The sequence below is a fragment of the Dipodomys spectabilis genome, unplaced genomic scaffold (genome assembly GCF_019054845.1).
Source record: "Dipodomys spectabilis isolate Male_0828 unplaced genomic scaffold, ASM1905484v1 ptg000141l, whole genome shotgun sequence".
Lineage (NCBI taxonomy): Eukaryota > Metazoa > Chordata > Mammalia > Rodentia > Heteromyidae > Dipodomys > Dipodomys spectabilis.
In genome coordinates this window covers 11,326,454-11,352,090 of record NW_024870818.1, presented here as the reverse complement: position 1 = coordinate 11,352,090, position 25,637 = coordinate 11,326,454, and the positions used below count along the sequence as shown (strand labels likewise).

Here is a 25,637-nt window from a genome sequence, read left to right as displayed (position 1 = left end):
CTTCCGTAAGCGGGCTGCCCCGTGACCCCGGATGTTGATCTGCCGCCTGACCCCGGAAATACTGGCGGGGGACACCAGGCGGAGAGTGGGGGCGGAGGCGGCGTCGCCGGACTCTCCGGAAGGAGACGTGGCGGCGGTTGGGTCCCTCGCTCCCGGCACGCTTTGTAATCCCGCCGCCGCCGCCGCCTCCTCCGCCGCCGCCGCCGCCGCCTCCTCTTCCTCCTCCTCCACCTCTTCCTCCGCCCGATCTCTTTGAGCCGAGGAGGCTGTGGCGGCGGCCGGAGAAGGCGGCGGCGGAGGATGGCAGGAGGGGGCGGCGGCGCGCGGAGCCCGGGGGCCGGGCCGCTGGTGCTGGTGCTCTGCGGCCTCCTGGAGGCGGCCGGCGGCGGCCGAGCGCTGCCCCCGCTCAGCGACGACGTGCCCTTCCGCGTCAACTGGCCCGGCACCGACTTCTCTCTGGTCAGTGTCGCCGCGAACCCCGCCGCCATCCCTGCTACCCCCCGGGAACCGAGGGGTTCCTCCCGCCCCGTCCCCGGATCTCCTCCACAGGCGCGAGTTCCTTCTACCTCGCCTGCCTTCCTTTGCTCACGTATTCATTCATTCATTCGGCGCCATTAGGTGGTTGCGCCCTCAGTGCGAGGATCCAGCCGTCCCTCGCTCTCCCTTTCATAACGCTCGCTCTCCATCCTGGGCTGCGAGAAGCCTTAGGATCGCCTAGGCGCACCCCGGCTTATGCAGAACCGCCCGCCCTCTTCTTCCACCAGTAACCTTCCTTCTTCTGCATTACCCCCCACCTGGCCGCCCTGGCGTCCTGCAGCCTCAACTCACCACCACCACACACACACACACACCTCTGCATCCTTTGCTCTCTCGCATCCACTGACAAGTCACAAACTTTTGCAACAGCCCCTGGGGAATCTCTTCACTTCAAAATTGGCCCTACACCCTCCACCCCTCCCCAGGATTTGTCTGGCCTGGGAGATGTTTTAACGACCTTCTATGTGGAAGACCTTTTTCTTTATGTTTTGGTGGACCAAGATCTATTTAAGATCCCAGAACATGAGAGTTGGTTTGTTAATGACGAATTTTCATGCAGTGACGAATGTATTTATAACCTCATGGAAATGAGAATTTTGTGGGGTGGGGGTGGACTGCAGCAAAGTCTTCCTATCCACCTTTAGCTGTTGCCAGCCAGTAGAAATTGTGCTCTTATATAATAACCTATGGTAGTTCGTGTATTTCACATTGAATTCTTGAAAAACAAAACAGGCTTTCGTCATTCTTACTATCTGTGATCATTCAAGTTGGGAGAGAATTGTTAATTGCTCTGTTACTGTTTCATTGGGATATTAATAGATGGCACTGTGACAACAAGACACTATCAAGTTGGAGGATGAGGAATGTAGGTAAGAGGTAGAGTGCCTGCCTATCATATATAAGGTCCTGGGTTCAATCTCTCTCTCACACACACAGGTTACATTACACTTGTAGCATATCTTTTTCTCTTTTATCAGCTCCTCAAATCACAAGTTTAGAATTAAGAGCATAAGTAAATGTTATCATTACTTTAAGCAGCAATAACTTTAGGAGGCAAAGATTATTTTGAAAGGTTTACATTCATGTGGCTTAGTTAAAAGAACTCTTGATTCTAATTCCATACTCTTTCTAAAATGAATCTGACCAATTCAGAGATTGGGTTAAAAAGTTACATCATGCTCTGACAATTACAAGGAGATTTGAAATGAGTGCTATTTCAGAACTGTATCCTGAAGTACCTCCTTTTACAGTTTCCACTGACAAAAATAGTTCCCTGGGCTCTGTGGTTAGCACTGATACTATCTGGTCCACTTAACTACTCTAATGTTCTGTTTGCAAATGGTAGTTTTAGCTACTATAGTATTTCATACTTAGTTTATTTCCCCCACTGTTTTCCCTTGATTGTTCACTAATTCTCGAACTTAGGTATTTCTCTGGAAAAATGAGGCTTATCTCTGTATTAATGCCATGAAATACTGTCATTCTGTATTAAAATACCTATGTAAATTTTTTTTATAAATTAGATAAAGCTTTAGGAGTCGTAAGGTGAGGATACTTTAGGCCAGGCTTCGTTGTTAGTTGTAAAGAGCAAACTTGGAATGATCATGGTAAATGTTTACTGTATGTGGTTATTGAAATCTGTTTACTCTTGCACCTGTGTTTTAGAAGCATGTTTAAAGCTGGGTGCCAGTGGCTCACACCTGTAATCCTAACTACTCTGGAGACTGAGATCTGAGGATCATGGTTCAAAGCCAGCCCAGGCAAGAAAGGCCGTGAAACTCTTATCTCCAATAAACCACCAAAAAACTGGAAGTGGCCCTGTGGGTCAAGTGGTAGAGCACTTGCTGAAGAGCTGAGGGACAGCACCCAGGCCCAGCCACAACCAACAACAACAAAAACCATGTTTAAATGTATTTCTCAATGTATGCACCTAGAAGTACAACCTATGTGGTTACTCCCAGATGATCATTTGACCTTCTTTCTAGCACTTGCATTATTAGCTAAAAAGAGACCCTAGGAAAAAAATTCCAGTCCTAATGTATTTTACATTAATGTTTCATGTTTATCAATATTATTTTGAATTTTAATTTTTAAATACTTTTTATTGGCAAGGCAACAAAATCCAAGATGGACATATTTGAAGACTTTGTCCACTTTAGATTTTGTTAAGAAGTTCTTTTTAAGTCTGAGTTATTTTGGAAAAAACTAAACATTTTTAAGTGAAATGGCAAATAGACTATGCCCTTGTACTAAGTAAGTTCTAAGAAAACAAAATTGGTATTTTGAAAGAAGTGCCTCTTTACTGCTTTATTTAACTGAAAAAAATACACACTCCTCCCCTGGCACTGCCATTTTTTAATGTAGTCAGCTGGACATTTGCATTTAATAAAGGAGCTACATGAACTAACATAAGATCCTTTTTCTAAATTGGAAGACACAGGATTAGCAAATGGGAATTTTTTTTCCTAAAGCTTTAAAACTTCTGCTTTAAATCATCTTCCCATTCAGATACATCAAACCAACACAGGCTCTTTTACAGATAACAAAAAGCTGGAAGTGGAGGTATGGTTCAAGTGGTAGAGCACCTACTGGGAGCAGAAAAGTATGAGTGAGAGTGTGAAGACCTGAGTTCAAATCCTAGAACCAGCTTTCTGTTCTATACATAGAGTTGAGGGGTGTGTGTGTGTGTGTGTGTGTGTGTGTGTGTGTGTGTGTGTGTTATATAAACCATATATGTTTTTGTTCTATTTCCAGCCCACAACCGGAGTTTTATATAAAGAAGATAATTATGTCATCATGACAACTGCACATAAGGAAAAATATAAATGCATACTTCCCCTTGTGACAAGTGGGGATGAGGTACGTTTTCATAAATATTTTGATAATCTCTGTCATCAAAGATAAGTGTTTTAAAGCATTGCAACCATATACTTTAAGTGACAATTTGCTGGGTCCCAGTGAGTGGCTCACACCTATAATCCTAGCTGCTTACAAGGCTGAGATCTGAGGATCATCGTTCAAAGTTAGCTGAGGCAGGAACACCCGTGAGACTCTTATCTCTAATTAACCCCCAGAAAACCGGAAGTGGCATTGTGGCTCAAGTAGTAGAGTGCTTGCCTTGAGCTAAAGAACTCTGGTACAGTGCCCAGGCCCAGAGTTCAAGCCCCATGACCAACAACAAAAAAAGAAAACTAAGTGACAAGATTCCTAACAGGCACTGGGAAGGTGGCTCAGTGGTAGAGCACTTGTCTTGCATGCGCAAGCGCCTCGGGTCCATTCCTCAGCACCACATAAACAGAAAAGGCTAGCGGTACTGTGACTCAAGCAGTAGAGCGCTAGCCTTGAGCTGAAGAGCTCAGGGATAGCGCCCAGGCCCAGACTTCAGGCTCCACAACCAACAAACTTTCAGTAGAAAAATATTAATCGTTTTTATCACTTCTGAATTTCTTTAATTTGTAATTCAATTTGGAAAAAAATAGCAACCAGTTATTGATGCAGTGAAAATCTATCTACAATTATTTTAGGGCTAGGAATGTGGCTTAGTGGTAGAATATTTGCTTAGCATGCATAAAGCCCTGGGTTCAATTCTTCAGTACCACATAAACAGAAAAAGCCAGAAGTGACACTGTGGCTCAAATGGTAGAGTGCTACCTTCAGCAAAAAGAAGCTCAGGAACAGTGCCCAGGCCCTGAGTTCAAGCCCCAGGACTAGCAAAAATAATCTCTAGATACTTTATGCTTTCTCACTACATTAGCTCATACATGTAAAGTCCACCCTGGGAAGGGGGAGCAGACTACTTCCTCTTGGTTAAGTCTCTGCCCAGTACCTATGTCACCTAGGTAACTGACACACTTGGAGGCAGTCACCCCACCCCTCCCGGAGGTCACATCCGGTTCTGATGTGGCCACACCTTCTTCCACCCCTGGCCTTGATAAGTGGTGGCCCAGCTATGGTTCAACCCTTTTTATTCCTGCGTAGGCTTCCAACTTGTCCAGAGGCAGCTTGCAAATAAACCTTTCCTTTGCCTGAATACCACGTGCTGCTCTCTTTCCTTGGCTGCCAATTTAATTTACCTAACAACACATTCCCTTTTCGTCTAAAATCTCTAACTCCCTCTTATCCATCCTTCAAGGGCATGGCATCTTTCAAGATGAAAGGAGAGGCAACATGATATAATGGAAAGGAAATCAGCATAAGCCAGAAGGCTTGAGGTATAGGCTACAGTTAGCTGTGAGTCCTTGGACAAATTTGAAACTCAGTTCCTCTACTCAGTAAACTTAAAAGCCAATTAATATTGTTATGATCTGTAAAATATAACTATTAAATTCATGTGCTTGCTTAAGTCTTTTTCAGATTTGAAATCTACACAAGACAGCTATTTAATTTTGCTCCAAATTTCCTTAAGACACTAATGCCCATACATACCCACATGTACACACATGCGCACATGGCATTCAAGCCTGAAATGTAGAAATATGGACTATGTAGAAATATGTAGAAGTCTGAAATAAAGAAATATGAAGCCAGGCACCAGTGGCTCATGCCTGTAATCCTAGCTACTTAGGAGGCTGAGATCTAAGAATTGCAGTTCAAAGCCAGTCCAGGCAGAAAAGGCTGTGAGACTCTTGTCTCCATTTAACCACCAGAAAACCAGAAGTGGTACTGTGGCTCAAGTAGTAGAGTACTTGCCTTGAGCTGAAGAGCTCAAGGACAGTGCCCAGGCCCAGAGTTCAAGCCCACAACTGACAAAAAAAAAAAAAAAAAACAGAAGAAGAAGAAAGAAAAAGAAACATGAAATGTGTAGAAACTGAAAAGTATCTTAAAACTACATTTCCAGTATATTCCACAAGATTCAACCATTCTAACACTTTCATAGCCAGAATTTGCTTGGGTACAGGCATAAAAAATTGTTCAGAAAAGTGGTATTTAAAACCTTTTGAAAGAAGTAAGAATGAATGAGATGGCAGATTATTCCATGGCTCCATATTTTTCTGCTTTGGTTCATTTGAAAGAAGTATCATACCATTGGTTCTTTTAAGGTTTTGACTTTTATTTCCAGGCATTTGTGGTTTAGCCAATAAATTAATACCCAAGCAGCAGAGTTGGGTAAAGTTCTAGAAAATGTATTAAATGCCAGTTCTTTCTTAGGAAGAAGAAAAAGACTACAAAGGCCCTAATCCAAGAGAGCTTTTGGAACCACTATTCAAACAAAGCAGTTGCTCCTACAGAGTATGTACTTATATTATTTTGATAAATAGGAAATAAATTTTCAGCAGCCAAAAGAACCTTGAAATTACTTACGCATTTCATCATTACTATGTCATGTCAGACTTTATGTTAGGAGTAAATCTAAGTTATTGTCTCATAATATATTGTTCACATATATGTTGAAGGATTTTGCCAGTAAAAACATTTAAACATTTTAAATTTAAAAATCTTGTGATTTCTTTGGGGTATTTAAGAAATTGTCACTAAGCCTATTCATTAAGCTCTTGTGACCTTTGGGGAGTTTTTATTTTCATTGAAGTGCCATGGACTATTTGTAAAACAATTGATTATAACTTTGTTGGTTATAAATTTAAGATTTAGCATTGTGGTCTTATTTGTAAACTTGCAATTGCTGTTTTTGCAAGAGCAAATGTATTTCTTTATAAACTAAGGTACACCCAGGCACTGGTAGCTCACGCCTACAATCCTGGCTACTCAGTAGGCTGAGTAGTTCAAAGCCAGCCTAGGCAGGAAAGTCTATGCAACTTATCTCGAATAAACCACTAGAAAACGAGAAGTGATACTGTGGCTCAAGTTTGAGCTGAAGAGCTAAGGGACAGCACCCAGGCCCAGAGTTCAAACCCCACACCCGACAAAAAAATAAATAAAGTACAATAATAATGACTATACCAAAAAAAATTGTGTGTATATATACTGATCATTTAAATTCCAGAATATGCAGCACTCAATAATACCAGTATCAGATCATCACTTGCCAGACTACTTTGAATTTGTGTGCTTGTGTGTGTGCATGTGTGTATGCGAGCACACATGCTGCTCCTGGACTTGAACTCAGGGCCTGGGTTCTGTCCCTGAGCTTCTTTGCTTAAGGCTAGTACTCTACTACTTGAGCCACAGCTTTACTTCCAGCTTTTTTTGGTGCTTAATTGAAGAGAAGAGTCTCACAGACTTTCCTGCCTGGGCTGGCTTTGAACTGAGATCCTCAGATCTCAGCCTCCTGAATAGCTAGGATTACAGACATAATATACCAGCACCCAGCTTGGACTTTTTTTCAGTTTCAAAGAAAAGTTTCTTGCATTTTACAATTTTAATTTAAAATGCTAATTATTATTTTAGACCATGTAGATATTACGTATAGTGATTATAGACCCTAGAATATTTCTAGATCTGTTTTCTTCCATAATTCTCACAGATAGCTAACTAATGAAAACAATGGACTTCAGAAGTTGCAGCAACTTGTGAGGTAATAAAAGATATTGCTTAGTGAAAGCTTACTGTAAATTTTGGGGAAAATCTACTCACCTAAGTAAAAGATTAAAAAAATTATTAATAAATTCAAAAAAATTTAAATTAACTGAATTGTGTGGCTTTAATATATTTAAATTTGCTCATCTTTCTTAGATTGAGTCTTACTGGACTTATGAAGTATGTCATGGAAAACACATCCGACAGTACCATGAAGAGAAAGAAACTGGTCAGGTATGTTTTTCTTAAGAATATAGCATGTAGAACACTATAAAATGAGAAGCTTCATAATAAAAAGTATGAAAGCTTGCTTAAAGTTGTAGCCTTACAATGTTCTTGCAAATTACTTACCATATTTCTTTTTAATATAGAAAATAAATATTCATGAGTACTACCTTGGGAATATGTTGGCTAAGAACCTTCTATCTGAAAAAGGTTAGTCTCTACACAGTAATTTTATAATGATGTTGGAATTTGGTTTCACACATATTCAAATTGAAATTTAAGAAATTTTCTTGGCAATGGAATTTTAAAACAAAAAATAATTTACTTAGCTGTTACTTAGGAAACATTTTTGAAAGAAATTTTGGTTTTCATTATTTCCTGCTTTGACAAACAAGCCTTTTTTTCCTACTTCCAATGAAGTTTTATAAATTTGTTATGATATTTATGTTATTTTTTTTTTTTTTTTTTTTTTTTTTTGTCGGTCGTGGGGCTTGAACTCTGGGCCTGGGCGCTGTCCCTCAGCTCTTCAGCTCAAGGCGAGCGCTCTACCACTTGAGCTACAGCGCCACTTCCGGTTTTCTGGTGGTTTATTGGAGATAGGAGTCTCACGGTCTCTCCTGCCCGGGCTGGCTTTGAACCGCGATTCTCAGATCTCAGCCTCCTGAGTAGCTAGGATTACAGGCGTGAGCCACCAGCGCCTGGCTTTATGTTATTTTTATATGTTAGTTTTAGCATAGTTTTTATGTATGGAAATAGATGTACAACTCAAGTTTTTGTTGACCTAAATTACCCAAAATGGCCAGTTATTTAAGATGTAATTTTTCATGAAGATATTTCAAAAGAAAAGTCTTGTGAACAGTTTTCTTAATGAAGTAGAGTAATTTCTGCATAAAGATGTAAAGATTAAACTTGGCACTGGTGGCTTATGCCCATAATCATAGTTACTCAGGAGGCTGAGATCTGAGGATGTCAGCTCAGAGCCAGCTGAGGCAGGAAAGTTTATGAGACACTATCTCCAATTAACCAGCAAACAAAAGCCACAATGAAACTGTGGTCCAAGTAATAGAGAGCCAGTGGTGAATGAAAAAGCTAAGACAAAGTAGGAGGCCCTGAGGTCAAGCCCTAGTATTAGCATACACACACATACACATACACACACACACACACACACACACACACACACACACACACACACACACACACACACACACACACACACACACCCCTACAAAATCATTTCAAGGAAACTAAAGTTAGGAAACAGAGCTGGGGATGTAGGTAAGAGTGCTTACCTAGCATATGTGAGGCCCTAGTTTCAATCTACAGCATTGCTGTCCCCTGCGCGCGCGCGCGCTTGCGCGCGCGCGCACGCACACACACACACACACACACACACAGAGTTACTAAGACAAAAACTACATTGTGTTTTGGATATTAGAAGTTTAAGGTTGCAAGGTTGGTTGAAAGTTAATTATTTCTATCTTATTCATGTCATTACTCATTCTTTACATATACCTTTTTCTCATATTCTACAGAACAAGAAGCAGAAGAAAAGGAAAAATCAAATGAGGCAAGTGACAGGTGTAAATTTTTTTCACTCTTAACATTTTGTTCTTAGTAAACTGAATTTATAGGATTTGGTCAAAGATTTACAAATTTGCAATATATTTGGTTTTTCTATGAAAAATTACATTGTGTTTCTTCTATTAGCATTAAGAATCACATCTAAAAAAATTAAATATCAATTATGTATTGATTCTAATTATGTCATGTTAGTACTTAGCAGTGGAAACAATTATAATAAGAGCTTTTATATTTTTTTCCCATTTCTTCTTATCTCTTATGAATAAGATAGAAAAACTGTATTTGTAAATAAGCTTCCAGACTTCATGTGTCTTAGAAGTAAGGACTACTATATTTTATCTCTCCACCCCACAGTGCAAAGTAGAGTACCATACATACTATGGACACTTCTTAAACATTTATTAAATGATGAGTGTTTGAAAACAGTGATTCCTCAAGATATGTAATCACAATTTGGAAATACCCATATAGCTCAACATGCTTTTGCATCCTCAGAATTTCCAAATTTATATAACTTTAGATGGAGGATATTTCTTTTTTTTTTTTTTTTGTCGGTCGTGGGGCTTGAACTCTGGGCATGGGCGCTGTCCCTCAGCTCTTCAGCTCAAGGCGAGCGCTCTACCACTTGAGCTACAGCGCCACTTCCGGTTTTCTGGTGGTTTATTGGAGATAGGAGTCTCACGGTCTCTCTTGCCCGGGCTGGCTTTGAACCGCGATCCTCAGATCTCACCCTCCTGAGTAGCTAGGATTACAGGCGTGAGCCACCAGCGCCCAGCTGGATGGAGGATATTTCTATAAAGGACTTAATGTCATAATGATGCTTTTAGTAAAAATAAAAATGAAACAGCAAATGAGCCAGGTGCCAGTGGCTCACACGTGTAATCCTAGCTACTCTGAAGACTGAGATCTGAGGATAGCGGTTCAAAGCTAGCCCAGGAAGGAAAGTCTGTGAAACTCTTATCTCCAATAAACCACCAGAAAACCAGAAGTGGTGCAGTGGCTCAAGTGGTAGAGCACTAGCCTTGAGCTGTAGAGCTGAGGGACAGCGCTCAGGCCCAGAGTTCAAGCCTCACAACTGACAAAAAAAAAGATGATGGTTTTGGTAGATGGTGGTTGTGGTAGTTTGAGGAGCAGTTGATGAACTAAGTATAGACACACAGCATTGAAGATTTTAATTTTACAAACTACCTTCAAGATAAAATATTTACCATGACTGACAGATAGCAAAATGGGAATCAAAGTATGAAATGAGGACTGAGATATGGCTTAAGGGATAGAGCACTTGTAAGGCCCTGAGTCCAATCCTCAGTACTGAAAAAATTAAAAGTGTGAAATGATAAAGGAAGAAGAAGAAAAGGATAAGGGAAGTAAACTAACATTAAGACCTAATTATAAGCCAGGCATGTAACGAAAGCTAATGCTTAATTTTCCCAACAAGCTTTGAGTATTTTATTATTTTACTTTTACAAATGACCGACACTGAATCAAAGTCATAAAGCTACAAAATTTGAAATTTGGAATCCAAGTTATTCTAATTTTCAATAGTATCAAATAGCATACAAGGAAATCTCAAAATATTTTTTCCAGGAATATTCATTTATTGCTTCGTTTTGGATATGGCACTGACAGGGATCTCATCTTTAATGAGAGCTTGCAGTGAGATATTATTAACTCCTTAATGAATCCTTCACCCCTCTGACATATATCTATTATTCTCCATTCCATGAAAATGTCTTAATTTGCCCTTTGTTAGACTTGAATAAATTTATGTAGACGTTTATATGCTGAAAAGTATATGTTGCTAATGTCAGAGAAGAATACTTAGATATGCGAGTACTGGTTTAGATTCCTATTTAGAGGATAGAGTTCTACCATCTAGCCCTACTTTTTGACAAATTAACCTGTGGACTTCTGGAACCTAAATTCTTTTAAACAGCCAATTGAGAATTTAGTGATGACAGTTCAAAGCAGCTGATATACTAAGTTCTTGTATCTTCAGTGTATTGACAATATCTAATGTTAATCCTGATCTTTTAACCCTTTTGTAAAAATATACATGATTTAATAATTTAATTTTAGCATCAAATAATAATATTCTTTTTTACTGATTTAAACTTACAAATACAAATTACTCAAGTCATTAGTGTGGACTTAAAGAAATACAGAAATGTTACTTTTCTGTTTATAAATAAAATGTAGCTTTCTTCCTTCCAGAATAAGAGCTTCCCCATCTCCAACCCACCTCAGTTTCTAATGAAAAGTATTATACTTTTTTTTTTTTTAAAGATTCCCACTAAAAATATCGAAGGTCAGATGACACCCTACTATCCTGTGGGAATGGGAAATGGTACACCTTGTAGTTTGAAACAGAACCGGCCCAGATCAAGTACTGTGATGTACATATGTCATCCTGAATCTAAGCATGAAATTCTTTCAGTAGCTGAAGTTACAACTTGTGAATATGAAGTTGTCATTTTGACACCACTCTTGTGCAATCATCCTAAATATAGGTAGGATGTGCATTTAATATCTTAAACATACAATGCACACATGCTTTGTAGTGTTCTGATGCTTAATTTAATGCTTTGTTCTTACTAAATAGGTTCAGAGCATCTCCTGTAAATGACATATTTTGCCAATCACTGCCAGGATCTCCATTTAAACCTCTCACACTGAGACAGTTGGAGCAACAGGAAGAAATACTAAGGGTTCCTTTTAGGAGAAGTAAAGAGGTAAGAGGATTATCTAATGACAATTCCTTAGTGCTACATTTTTCAGTTTTTAGAATATATGTCAACATTTTGATATTTGCAGTAGTTTTCCTCTTTTTTTTTTCTTTTTTTTTCTTTTTTTTTTTTTTGGCATTACTGGAGTTTGAACTCAAGACTTCACACTTGCTAGGCAGTACTTCACTGATGAGCCACAACTCCAGCCCTTTTTTGCAATGGTTATTTTTGAGATAGATAGCATCTTGCTTCTTAACTGAGCATGAAACTGGCTTCTCATTATAGTTACGTGCCCAGCTTGTTCTGTCGAGACAGAGTCTTGAAGACTTCTCTGCCCAGAACTAGCCTGGGACCATGATCCTCCAATCTCAGCCTTCCACAAAGCTAGGATGACAGACATACAGCACCATGCCCAGCTTATGGGAAGGGAGTCTCAAACCTCTGCCTGGGCTGACCATGAACCACAATCCTCCCATTCTCACCTTCCCAACAAGCTAGATTATAGGCCTGAACCACTGGCACCTGTCAACAGTTGGCCCCAATTTTTTTAAGTCCAATTCTTTTCATGATTTCAGTTCTTACACTTTTCGAACGCTGTTTTGGAATCCTCCAATAATCATAGTTCTATATTGAAGTTAATCTGATTTTTGAAGTAGATTAATCTAATTTTTGTTCCAGCTAAGCCTCTTGAGGAAATAGACAGCAGCCCTATCTCCACTTTCTAACACTTTATTTTTCAGTTCATTGCTGTCCTTTAGCATGTTCTGTAGTGTCTTCCTGTTCATCTTCCTGTTGAGCTTAGCATTATGTATTTTCAGTCATCTTACACTCATTTTCTCTACTTCATGCTGACTTTCTATCTTCTCCAATGCTTTTAAAACATTATGCTCTAATCAGTTAACCAGCAGAAACCTAAGTCATTTTTTTACCTACCTCTTCATTTGCTTCTCACTCTGATCACATAGTAAGAGCCATCAGTGTTATAGATGCCTTTCAGATCTACCCTGCCAACAGATGAGGACTTCATTATATCCTAGGGCCAGAAACTGGTCTCCTCAGAAATCTATTGCTGACCTTTCTACAGAGTTAATGAAATGATGTTTCTAAAATGAGTATTTGACATTGGATTGCCTGGAACATGCCTTTAAATCTTAGCTACTCAGAGAGCTGAGAACTAGAGGATCAGGGTTCAAAGCCCAGCCCTGACAGACATTTCCAAGAGACTTCATTTCCAATTAACCAACAAGAAAGCTGAGCAAGCACCAGGCCCTGAGCTCAAGCTACAGTATTGGCAATAAAATAAAATGGACATTTGATTATATATTGGATTCTTTGGTGATTAACATGATCTATGCCTCCAAATAAAATCATTGCTTATGAAATATAAGCATTTTTGTGATTGGGCTTCATCTTCATTTCCCTCCCTTTATGCCAGCTGGGTCTTCTTTTCTTTTGGTGCTGGTACTAAGGCTTGAACTCAGGGCCTTGGTCCTATCCCTTTTCCACTCAAGGCTGGTGCTCTACCACTTGAGCCAAGCTCTATTTCTAGCTTTTTGCTGTCAATTGGAACTAAGAGTCTTCTGGATTTTCCCTGGTCCAGCTGGGTTCAAACCATAGCTGAGTTCAAACCACAGTCTAGATGTCAGCCTCCTGAGTAGCTAGGATTACAGGCATGAGGCACAGGCACCTGGCTCATCCCAGCTGTTTTGAGCAACTTAAGAGTTTTCTAAAAGAACCATGTTTTTTCTGGCTTCCTTGCTTTTCTTCTTTTTCCTTGTCCTTGCCTCCCTCTTTGTAACTTCCTATGTTAGAAGACATGTTACTGTCAGTTAATTTAGAAATTAGACAAGATTTCTAAACAGGATTTCTGTCATCTAAGAAGAGATCAATGTTTCACTTCTATGGCTTTGTATTTTATTTAATCCCTTAAGCATATAAGTAGATATGTAAAAAGTCACAAAGTAGCCAGGCACTGATGGCTCATGCCTGTAATCCTAGCTACTCAGGAAGCTGAGATCTGAGGATTGCAGTTCAAAGCCAGCCTAGGCAGGAAAATCCATGAGACTCTTATCTCCAACCAGCCACCAGAAAACGAAGTGGCGCTGTGCCTCAAGTGGTAGAGTGCTCACCTTGAGCTGAAGAGCTCAAGGACAGCACCTAGGCCCAGAGTTCAAGCCCCATGAAGACAAAAAAAAAAGTCACAAATTATTAATCATATTTCAAAATTGATCAAATGTTTTCTCTTTTGTGGAGTCTTCATATTACAGTTCTTGGTAAAAGTCAGTTAAAATCAGCTGGGCATCAGTGGCTTATGCCAGAAATACTAGATACTCAGAAAACTGAAATTCGAGCATCACAGTTAAGAAGCCAGCTGAGGCAAGAAAGTCTGTGAGACTCTTATCTCCAAGTAATCACCAGAAAGCTGAAAGTGGAGTTGTGACTCAAGTGGTAGAGCACTAGCCTTGAGCACAAAAGCACAGGGCGAGTAGCCAGGCCCTGATTTCAACCTGCCCAGTATACATGCACACACATACACACACACAAAGGGTTAAAGCCACCCCTTCCAGCCCCCCCTGTACATCCCCTTTATAATAACAATTTAAAACAAAAACCCCTTCCTCTGTGAGTTTTCTGTGCTTTCACTCTTACTTGTGTCTTCCTTACTAAATTACAGGTTCCTTTCCCTCAGACAACAAACAAGGTCTGCTCCATTTGAATAATTATAATTCATATTCATTCCCCCACCCACTCTCCTTTACTCCAGTTGTTATCTTTTATCTCTTATTAGCCTAAATGGAAGGGACATAAAGTATTAACAAGTATCCAAGTACCAACAAGAGTAACGAGACAAAATATGGATGGAACTTGTCTTTATGTGTTCAGAATGGTTGTGAGACTCCTAACTGGTAGATTAAGCTAGCATTTGTTTTGAGCATTCTACATACTGTTAAGTATCACAAATTCCATTTCCTTAAAACACATTCTATTAAGTGAAAAACTTATTTTCCAGGTTTTCTGTATCTTAAAAATAATAGATTAAGCTAAGCACCATGGCTCACTCCTATAATCCTAGCTTCTCAGGTGACAAAGATAGGAAGGCTTATGGCTTGGAGCCAGCCCAGGCAAAAAGTTCATGAGACTATAGTTTAATCAGTAAAGGCAGGCAAGATGGTTTGCCCCTGTCATCTTAGCTACAAAAGAAGTATAACTAGGAGGATTTTGGTCTGGGCTCGCCTGTGTATAAATGAGAGACCATATTCAAAACATATCTAAAGCAAAAAGGGGCTTGGGCAAATGGCTCAAGTTGTAGAGCACCTGCTAATAATAACTGAAGCCATAATTGAAAAAAAATTATGACATAGGGAACTTACAAATGTGTTTGCTTATTTTTAGGAAGATTTGCAGTCAACTAAAGAAGAAAGATTTCCAGCAATCCACAAAACTATTACTATTGGCTCCCAGCCAATGTTCACTGTTGGAACAACCCATATATCCAAGCTAACAGATGATCAACTTATAAAAGAGTTCCTTAGTGGTTCTTACTGCTTTCACGGGGTAAGAAGTGAACCTTCGCTTTAATTATTTGTCTTCAATTTTTACTTTGCAGTTATTTTATCAGACGTATTAGTACTCTAAAAAGGTTTGCGTCTATAGTGAAATGACAGGATCTTGTCATTACTAGTAGTCATTTCTCTCTATAATCAAATATATCTACATCTCCATAATTTACTCCATAGCCCTTAAAGTCTCTTACTCCCAAGGGAAAACTTAACCTTTCATGCAGCAAGCATGTATGATTCTGGCTGATTGATAGAATCAGCATCAATGATTATATTTCCCACATTTTGTTTAGATAGTAATCACAGTTGAAACTAGATTTAACATCTACAAAGTAAAAGTGGGATTTTTGTCTTGTTTTATTCATTTTTTATGTGTGCCAATTCTGAGGCCTGCAGTAAGGGCTGGCTACTTCCTGGAACTTTTTTTACTCAAGGCTCTACCACTTGAGTCACAGCTCCACTTCTAGCTTTTTGGTAGCTAATTAGAGATAAGAGTCTCACAGACTTTTCTGCCAGGTGGCTTTGAACTGCACTCCTCAGATTTCAGCCTCCTGAGTAGCTACCATTACCAATGTTACCATTGCTACCCAGCTCTTACTTATTTTACTTATTCTTTTTTTATTAAATATCTCAGTGATGTTTAATTTTCAACCATATCATTGCTATTATGTTTATATGTTCATCAGTATCATTTGACAATATTGTCAGTCCTCGTTCCCTTTCTCAGTACATAACTTTTAACGTGTTTTCTTTCCTTCAGGGTGTTGGCTGGTGGAAATATGAATTCTGCTATGGCAAACATGTACATCAGTACCATGAGGTATAGACATTTTTATATTATTTTACTATTGGATGGGTTAGTTTATTGCTTATTGGTTTGATTATTGTCTGTCTATTGTACTGGACCTCCAGCCCAGGTACTAGGCAAGTGCTTTGATACAAGCTCAGCTCTGCATTAAAAGTTTTAAAATAGTTTATGGAATAAAGGAAGGAAATTGATACTACTTATTAGGTGATTTTAATATGGAAATAGCAAATCATCTTTAAACTTTGAAAATTAGAAACCCTAACGTTAAACCCACATTGCTTGTTGGCTACTCAAATTCTTGGCATAAGCCTAGTAGAATAATAGGTTATTGTGTCTGTTCCCCTCTAACATTAATCAAGAAGTTTGTTATTCTTTTTTTTTTCTTTTTATCATCTCTGGGCCTGGGCACAGTCCCTCAGCTCTTCAGCTCAAGGCTAGTACTCTACCACTTGAGCCACAGCACCACTTCCAGCTTTTTCTGTGTGTGGTGTTGAGGAGTCGAACCCAGGGCCTTATGCAAGCACTCTAGCACTGAGCCACCTTCCCAGCCTAAGAAGTTAGCTATAAAACTCACTTTAAATTAAGATTATACATTAATGATAATATTAATAAAAGTGAGTTGAATATAGCAAAATAATTTTTAAGACTGCACACACAGACTTTTTATTTTTATTTATAATTTTTTTAAATAAATGGCACATTTTCCCACATTAGTCATCTTGTTTACAGGCTATATTTGTCATAGTTGTACTTGTTTGGAAAGATAAACTTCTAAAAATTGAAGACAAATTTGATAAAGATTGACTTGACTACTTCAAATGGCTCTTTTCATTCCTAATACAAGTAATAAGTAATAATTAGGAAATACTATACTTGCCCACACAAAATGTTTTTGTTTTGGTTTTCAATAATGAAATTCAAACTCAGGATCTCATTCTTGGTAGGTAGGGGCTTTACCACTTGAGACACACAGCCCATAAAATGCTCTAAACTAATCTAAATTCAAAGATAGGCCGTGCTAAGTATTGTTTCCATTTGTTTTACTGCTTTGCAATTTTGAAGTTATTTTGTTCTACCATTTTGTTTTGGTTTTGGGAAACATTATCACTGTGTAGCTTAGGCTGGCCTTGGCCTCATGATCCTGCCTGCCATACCTCCTAAGTACTAAGATTATTATAATTATGCTTTCTTTTTTCAATTTTTTTATTGTAAAGATACTGTACAGAGGGGTTACAGTTACATGAGTAAGGTACATTTCCTGTCGAGCATTGTTACCCCCTCCTTTGTTTTTCCCCTACCATCCCCTCCTTCCCTATCTTCCCAACTCCTCCCTCCCCTCCCAAGTTGTAAAGTTCATTTTCAACATAGTGTCTTATACATCTCATTGTTACAATGGGTCAACCTGTATCCTTGTTTCTGCATTTTGTTATACCCTTCCCCTCCCCAAACTAGAAAAATGTATATACAAGATACAGGGCAACCAGAATCAAATACAGTAAAAATGGGTTATGCCATGGGGGAAGAACATATAAAAGAAACAAAAAAAAAATCACATAGTACATTAAAAACAACATTACGCTTTCTTTTTAGTGGAACTAATACTAATACAGGTAAAGAGCAAAGAAATTACCATGTAACTAACCCAGTAACTTCTTTAATTGAAGAAATGTATGGGGCTGGGAAGGTGGCTCAGTGGTAGAGTGCTTGCTTCGCATGCATGAGACCCTGGATTCGATTCCTTAGCACCACATAAGCAGAAAAAGCCAGAAGTGGTTGGTTCGGTGGCTCAAGTGGTAGAGCTCTAGCCTTGAGCTGAAGAGCTGAAGACAGTGCCCAGGCCCAGAGTTCAAGCCCCACGACTGAAATATATGCAAAAATTTTAATGAAAGGTTAATTTCTCCTTTTATCATCATTCCCAAAAATAACTGTGGTTAACTTTTTTTTTTAATAAACCTCTTTATTAGACTTTTCCCACAGCATTTGTCCTATTTGAATATTCAGCATAGTTTATTTATGCTATGTTTTTGTCGGTCATGAGGCCTGAACTCTGGGCCTGGATGCTGTCCCTCAGCTCTTCAGCTCAAGGCTAGCGCTCTACCACTTGAACCACAGCGCCACTTCTGGCTTTTTCTGCTTATGTGGTGCTGAGGAATCGAACTAAGGGCCTCATGCATGCAAGATAAGCACTTTATGTGGTTAACATTTTTTGTTGCCAGTTCTCTACAAGGAAAAAAAAAATAGGTGTTGGTGGCTCATTTTTCTAATCCTAGCTACTCCAGAGGCTGAGATCTGAATCCAGCCCTGGCAGGATAGTCCATGAAACTCCTATCTCCAATTAACCACCAGAAAACCAGAAGCAGCATTGTGGCTCAAAGTTGTAGAGCACTAGTCTTGAGTGCAAAAGCTCAGGCCGAGTTCAAACCCACAACCAACCAAAAAAACAAAAATTCATATATGTAATGTTGGTGTAACCTTTATTTATACAGAGAGATCATGTATTGCTCCATACTTGTCACCAGATATATAGGATTATGTCTGTAACAGCCTTATATTTAACCTGATCTTTTTAGTGTTTTAGGAAGCATTTTTAATTAGTTCTGTTTGTATATACATATATATATTTTTTTTTTTCCGTTGAGACACAGTTTCACCATATAGCCTTAAAGTGGGCTCAACGTAGTGTTTTTTCTGTCTCCGCCTCCTAAATTCTGGGATTACTGGCATGAACCAGCATTCCTGGCACAATGTCCTTTTGCCAGTATATTGCTAGCACATACTACTAGTGATGTACTTGATAGGTCAAAGCTGCCTTCCAGATAGTCCAGTTAATACACCCATTAAGGTGGCTGCTTTTCCATACTTAACAACACTAAGTTTTACCAAACTTAGTTTGTCCAAGGTCATCTAACCTAGAACTTTCTCAGGGATTCCTCCAGGTGCTTTAGGACATACAAAAGTAATAGTGAGCAACAGGTGTAACTAACTGTTCACTGTGTGCCAGGCACTAAGTACCTAGTGTTCACTTAATCCTCATCACACCTTTAGGAGTAAGTTATTGTTACTCCAAGATGAAGAAAACTTGCAATCAAAACCACATAAGGGGGCTGGGAAGGTGGCTCAGTGGTAGAGCGCTTGCCTAGTATGCATGAAGCCCTGGGTTCGATTCCTCAGTACCACATAAACAAAAGGCCAGAAGTGATGCTGTGGTAAGTGATAGAGCGCTAGCCTTGAGCACAGAGAGGCTCAGGGACAGTGCCCAGGCCCTGAGTTTAAACACTAGGACTGGCCAAAAAAAAAGAAGAAGAAGCAAACCCATAGGTAGTAAATGGTCAGACTAGAATTCATAGCCATGTTCCCTATCCAGTCTCTTAAACACTTTACTTTTTATCTAATCCCTGCCTAGAAGTTGCATCTAGTTGCTGAAAAACGTGTAATAGCCATATCTTCCATAGGCAATAAGCACAAGGAGGAGAGTGGCTTGTCCTGGTTCACTTACCACTCTTGGGATTTCAGTTCCCCTGTCAGAAGTATCTTACTGCCTACAGATAGTTAGTTGTCACACATAAAATATAAAGGAAGATAAGGAAGTAGGAGAAAAAAGAGAGAGAAGAATACTTATAATATGCCATTTGTAGGGAAATGGATGGGCCTAGAATAAGTCATGTTAAGTAAGCCACGCTCAGAGGCCAACGGCGCTTGTTTTCTCTCATGTGTAAGCTAGATCTAAAACACAACTGCGTGGTAACATATATAGGACTCAATACATTTACACACAAACTGGCTAAAGGAGTGGATACTTAGGAGAAGAACCCAAAGACATTACTCTTCTTAACAACTAATATGTTTTTTAACAAAACGAATACCAAGAAGTAGAAACATGTTTTGGGAGGTGGGCAAAGGAGAGAGTAACAGGAATGGAGAGAGAAAGGATGAGCAACTATATAATTCATCTTTTGAAAAATAACGGCAGAATTGAAAAAGGGATTCTGGGTCCTTTTTTTTCTTTAAAAAAAAAAAACAAGGTCTTACTATGTAGCCTATGCTGTTCTCAAACTTGTGTTCTTCCTGCCTAAGCCTCAAGTTCTGGGACTATAGACATGCACCATTGTGCCCACCCCAGACAGACAGTTTTGACACAGAAATAGCATGGAGTCAAATGAGTAGTGTGAAGACCAGTATAACTTGAAAATTCACGTTTAAAAGAATAAAACTACTGCCAGGCACCATTGGCTTATGCCTGTAATCCTAGCTACTCAGGAGGCTGAGATCCGAGGAATACGGTTCAAATCCAGCCTGGGCAAGAACGTCCATGAGACTCTTATCTCCAATTGACGACCAGAAAACCAGAAGTGGCGCAGTGGCTCAAGTGGTAGGGTACTAGCCTTGCGCTGAAGAGCTGAGGGACAGCGCCCAGGCCCAGAGTTCAGGCCCCACGACCAGACCGAAAAAAAAAAAAGAAAGCAACAGAGGGTAAGGGATTGAACTCAAAGCCTCAAGCCAACCTTAATAATGGGCATTAATCTCTTCATAAGATTGTATCCCTTATGATCTAACTACTCCTCATTTGGTCCCGTCTTCCAGTAATGTTATTTAAGGATTTGTTTCAAGCACTTGCTTTTTGGAAGCATAGCAGACATAGAAGCCAAAGATTGAATTGAGAATCCTAGCAGGACTAGGACTGCAGCGCACCAAGCATAGACAGGGCCCAGCTTTGAGTGCTAGTCTTATACACTATCACAAAAACGAGGTGCAAGCATATGTGGGTTGTACAGTCTAGGATAAGGGTGAAATCTCTAGAAAAGCACTGCTACAAACTGATAGAGGAAAAATAGGAGTTAGAGAAAACCGTATCTAGAACTAACCTGACTAGAAAATAGTTGCACTATTCATAAAAACCAAAAATAAGGAAGATAATTTTATATGTGTTTGTGCCAGTCCTGGGGCTTGAACTCAGGGTCTGGGTTTGACCATGATCTTTTGTGCTCAAGGCTAGCACTCTACCACTTGAGCCATAGTTCCACTTTTGACTTTCTGTCTCGGCCTGGCTCTTAACCATGATGCTCAGATCTCAGCCTTCTGTGTAGCTAGAATTAAAGGCGTGAGCCACCGACACCTAGCTAGGAAGACAAATTTCTACATTTAAAGATAGTATCAAATGTGTAAATGAAAATAAAGATGTGGCTTATTTGAGAAGGTCAAGTCATTACATAAATGTATATGATATCAAGCATGCACTATCACAGATATTTTTCATCTGTTAGGACAAGGACAGTGGGAAAACCTCTGTGGTTGTAGGCACATGGAACCAGGAAGAGCATATTGAATGGGCGAAGAAGAACACTGCTAGAGCTTATCATCTCCAAGACGATGGTACCCAGACAGTCAGGTAAAGACTATTTGCCTTTTAGGGCTGGGAATTTGGCTTAATGGTAGAGTGCAATTCTTCAGTACCACATAAACAGAAAAGGCCAAAGTAGTGCTGTGGCTCAAGTGGTAGAGTACTAGCCTTGAGCAAAAGAAGCTCAGGGACAGTGTCCAACCCTGAGTTCAAGCCCCAGGACTGGCAAAAAAAAAAAAAAAAAAGACTATTCGCCTTTTAAGACTCAAGACTATTTACACATATAAAAATTTACACACATAGGTAAAATCCCAGGTCAGTATCATTTCAGGGGACATCTTTTAGATCTGTTATCTCTGGGAAAAGCAACACAGTGCAACAGTTAAAGAGCACTAGTTTGTGTATCAACTACCTGTATTCAGTTGTTGGCTGCCTCTTCACCTTCCTTAGGCAAATCACATTATGTTTTCGAGAAGCCTCACTTTTCTTATCTAGTGATAGTTACCTTATGGGTTTGCCATTTAATTCATATGAAGGACAGTACCTGGTAATCACAAGCAGAGCAGCTGCTGGCCTTTGCCAGGGCTAGTGGTATGAATGGAGTGGCAGTGGCTCTGTGAGGGGTGCTAGTGACTGTGGCTCAGTTCTGTTTGGGTTGGGTTGGGTTTTCATTTTGTTTATTGTGGTGATAGAGATTAAACCCAGAACCTCACCCATGCTAGGCAGTGCTCTCCCACTAACTGTACCAAGCCCAACAACAGCTCCATCTATTAGAATCAAATAATAAAGCATATGCCTCTTTCATGTGTCATCTTTACCTTATAAGCTATTTAATTCATTTAAGTATACTCCAGCAATTTGCTTTGAAGCTTACCTTTCCTAATGTAATATAATGTATCTTTTGAGGTAATGGTTGAAAATAGCTGAACCAGTGACTTTCTGAGAAACTATATCACAAGGTTATATTGTGTATAACATGAGTAAATTGATCTATCTCAGTTCCCAAGAATAACTAAGCTTTAGCTTTTTTTGTGGTATCTTACTTAGTGAACTTAAATTATTTTTGTTCCTTCTTAGATGTTTCTTTCTTTTCTTTTTTTTTTTTAAACAAAGAAGGTTTCTACACTGACCAGTCAGGGCCACAGCAGGGGCTCTGGAGCTGGTACTGCGACCTAGATGTTTGTTTTTTTTATTCCTAGAACAGATGGCACTCAGATTGTTTTCAGAATGTGCTGCCCTTGGACTGACCAAAATCAAAGTTGGCAAAAATTAAGATGAAGACATTTAAATATTCAAATTGTCTTATGCCTATATGTTTTGTGTGAAAGTAGTTTATGGCATCATGTCCAACATTATTAAAGCACAAGAGGACACACTTGTACTCTGCACCTTGAGATTTTGCAGGGGAGGTGGTGGTACTGAGTTTAAATTCAGCAACTTTTATTTGCTAGGCAGGCACTCTACCACTTGAGCCATACTCCTAACCCCTTATTTAAGTCTGATACCTTGTCCTAGGCTTACTTTTGTACTTCCTACAATACCATATTTTAATGGTATTAGCTTGATAGAGAACAAAAAGAATTACTCAACAAAACCAACAATATATTGGTCTGGACAAATGAATAACTACCCAGCCTACACCAGTAGCTCAGGCCTGTAATCCTAGCTACTCAGGAGGCTAAGATCTGGGTGGAACCATTGGAAGCCAGCTTGGGCCAACAAATCCAAAACTCTTTTCTGCAGTTTAACCAGCAACCGAGGTGTGGTTCAAGCGTTAGAGCATCATCCTTGAGTAAAAAATGTGAAAGAACATGAGGCCTGGGAGTTTGTTTGGGGTTTTTTTGGTTTTGGTTTTTTTAGGGTTGAAAACTAAAGCTTTATTGGAATATCCACTCATTTGTTTATGTATTACCAGAATGCTTGCCCTAGTAAGACACCTTGTGTGCAAAACTAAGACTCATTCTCAAGAATAACAGGTCAAAAATATAACATGCTTAGTTCATTTAGGTAAAATAGGAAAGCTCTTTTCAGCCTTTTGGTGAAGGTGTATAACTTTAACATGTGACTTTACTCCTAGAATCTAAGCTATTTATATACAAATATTAGGCAAGTTACAAACTTATTAAAGTAATTCAAAGTATTTGTAATTTATATTCTCCTATAGAATCTGAAAGATTATATGACATAACCAAAAAAACCCTAGCACTTGCCACCACTACCCATTCCAATTATTCTGAACTAGTGAAACGTTAATAAAATTTGTGTTTTCTATTTCAGGATGGTGTCACATTTTTACGGGAATGGAGATGTTTGTGATATAACTGATAAACCAAGACAGGTGACTGTAAAACTAAAGTAAGTGAAACCATCAAATCATGCTTTATGCCTTTCACTATTTCCTATAGATAAAAGTTGTATATAAATAATAACTATAATTATGAACAATTATTAAGCTGTCCAAATCATTATACTGAGTCTACTTAAATGGTTATTTTTAGTTTAAGAGAATAATAGTTGAAAAGAATTATTTTGTATGATTTGGGCAGTACCTTAAAGTACTCTTTGTTTCAGATGTAAAGAATCAGATTCTCCCCATGCTGTTACTGTATATATGCTAGAGCCTCACTCCTGTCAGTATATTCTTGGGGTAAGTAAAGTGAACATATCAGAAATTCAGTTTGGGGTTGTGTATGTAGCTTAATGGAAGAATACTTGCCTACCATGCATGTGGCTCTATATTCACACAGTTTCAAGCCACATTTGTGTGTGTGTGTGTGTGTGTGTGTGTGTGTGTGTGTGTGTGTGTGTGCACGTGTGCTGATCCTAGGATTAGAACTTAGGGCATGGGCCCTATCTCCGAGCTTTTTTGTTCAAGGCTAGTGTTCTACCACTGAATCACAGCTCCACTTCTGGCTTTTTGGTGGTTAATTGGAAATAAGAGCCTCAGGACTTACATCCCCAGGCTGGCTTTAAACTGTGATCCTCAGATCTCAGCCTCTGGAGTAACTAGGATTACAAACAAGAGCCACCTGTGCCAGACTAATCTGGTTCCTTTTTTATGGTTTCTAAAATGAAAGTCCCTCTGGTCACATACATTGTCTACCTTTTGCACTGTTAATGTATTTTTTCATAATTACCATAACATCTCATAATTTCAACATCTGGTCTATCATTAAGATACATTTTTCTAAATCTGATCTCCTTCAAAATAAAAGTTACATTTTCTTCAACTTCTCAGTAAAACTGATTATTTTGCCATAATGTTTTCTATTTTTTGTTATATAAAACCCAGCTAAGTATTTCTCTTATATTCCTGTTCTTCCCATCCCTTCTCCCTTGCCATATTTACTTAAACATAAAAAATAATTTCACCATCAATCTCACATTGTATACAGATGTCTAAAGATGCTCTTCAAAAAGCTTACTTTGTATACATATTCACCTTATCAACTTTTTAATGGCTTTATTATTCTTGTTTCTTTAGGTTGAATCTCCAGTGATTTGTAAAATCTTAGACACTGCAGATGAAAATGGGCTACTTTCTCTCCCCAACTAAAGGATATTAAAATTGAAGGGGAAAAAAAAAATCCATTGAAAGTCATGCTGATTTCTGTCTGACCATGCGTCTCAGTACAGTGTTCTCAGACATGGGACCTCATCTAACAAATGCTATAAAAGGACTCAACCACTCTGTCATTATATTATATATGTATATATAAGAGCTTATTCATAAACTTCTAAGGCAGACATTTGTCTCTCTTTTTTTTTTTTATTTTTAATGTGTCTTAGAAACTGTCTTTGCTTGGATAGTGTGGTTTGAAAATAAATCTCATGGGCCGGGAATGTGTCTCAGTGATAGAGTGCTTGCCTAGCATGCATGAAGCCCCAGGTTCAATTCCTCAGTAGCACATAAACAGAAAAGCCTGAAGTGGTGCTGTGGCTCAAGTAGTAGTAGAACACTAGCTAGCCTTGAGCAAAAAGAAGCTCAAAAGCCCTGAGTTCAGATCCCATGAGAGGCAGAAAAAAAGAAGAAAAAACAATCTAATGCAAGCAACTTAGAATCTAGAATCTAGCCTATACAGATGTCATAATTGCTCAAATAAGATGGGAATTTATCAGGAATGGATAAATTCCTAGACATATGAGCTGCCTAAGTTGAACCAAGAAGATAACAAGTCAGTCAACAGGTCATAACTGTGCTTACTGAAATATTTTAAATAATAGGTTTATTAAGTAAATCACAATATATATAACTAGCTAATAAAAAATAAATTGATAGGAGGTTGTTCAAATGAGAAACCATGTGAAATATGTAAATTCCAGTACCTGAAATCCTTTCAATAACTTTTTATGGAGCAGCTGCTCTGACAGGCATTAAGTTAGAA

At 38.9% G+C, this 25,637-nt stretch overlaps 1 protein-coding gene across 1 annotated transcript; it reads left to right on the top strand.

Moving 5' to 3' along the window:
- The first annotated feature begins 94 nt into the window (after positions 1–94).
- Erlec1 (endoplasmic reticulum lectin 1) lies at positions 95–24,999 on the top strand. The gene is made up of 14 exons (XM_042691237.1): positions 95–459; positions 3,292–3,396; positions 5,686–5,766; positions 7,168–7,245; positions 7,383–7,446; positions 8,772–8,806; positions 11,107–11,330; positions 11,423–11,552; positions 14,940–15,101; positions 15,867–15,926; positions 21,176–21,300; positions 23,530–23,607; positions 23,824–23,899; positions 24,737–24,999. Exons 1-14 carry the CDS (start codon positions 301–303, stop codon positions 24,806–24,808), a joined length of 1,449 nt encoding a protein of 482 aa, XP_042547171.1. The 5' UTR covers positions 95–300; the 3' UTR covers positions 24,809–24,999.
- The last annotated feature ends 638 nt before the right edge of the window (positions 25,000–25,637 follow it).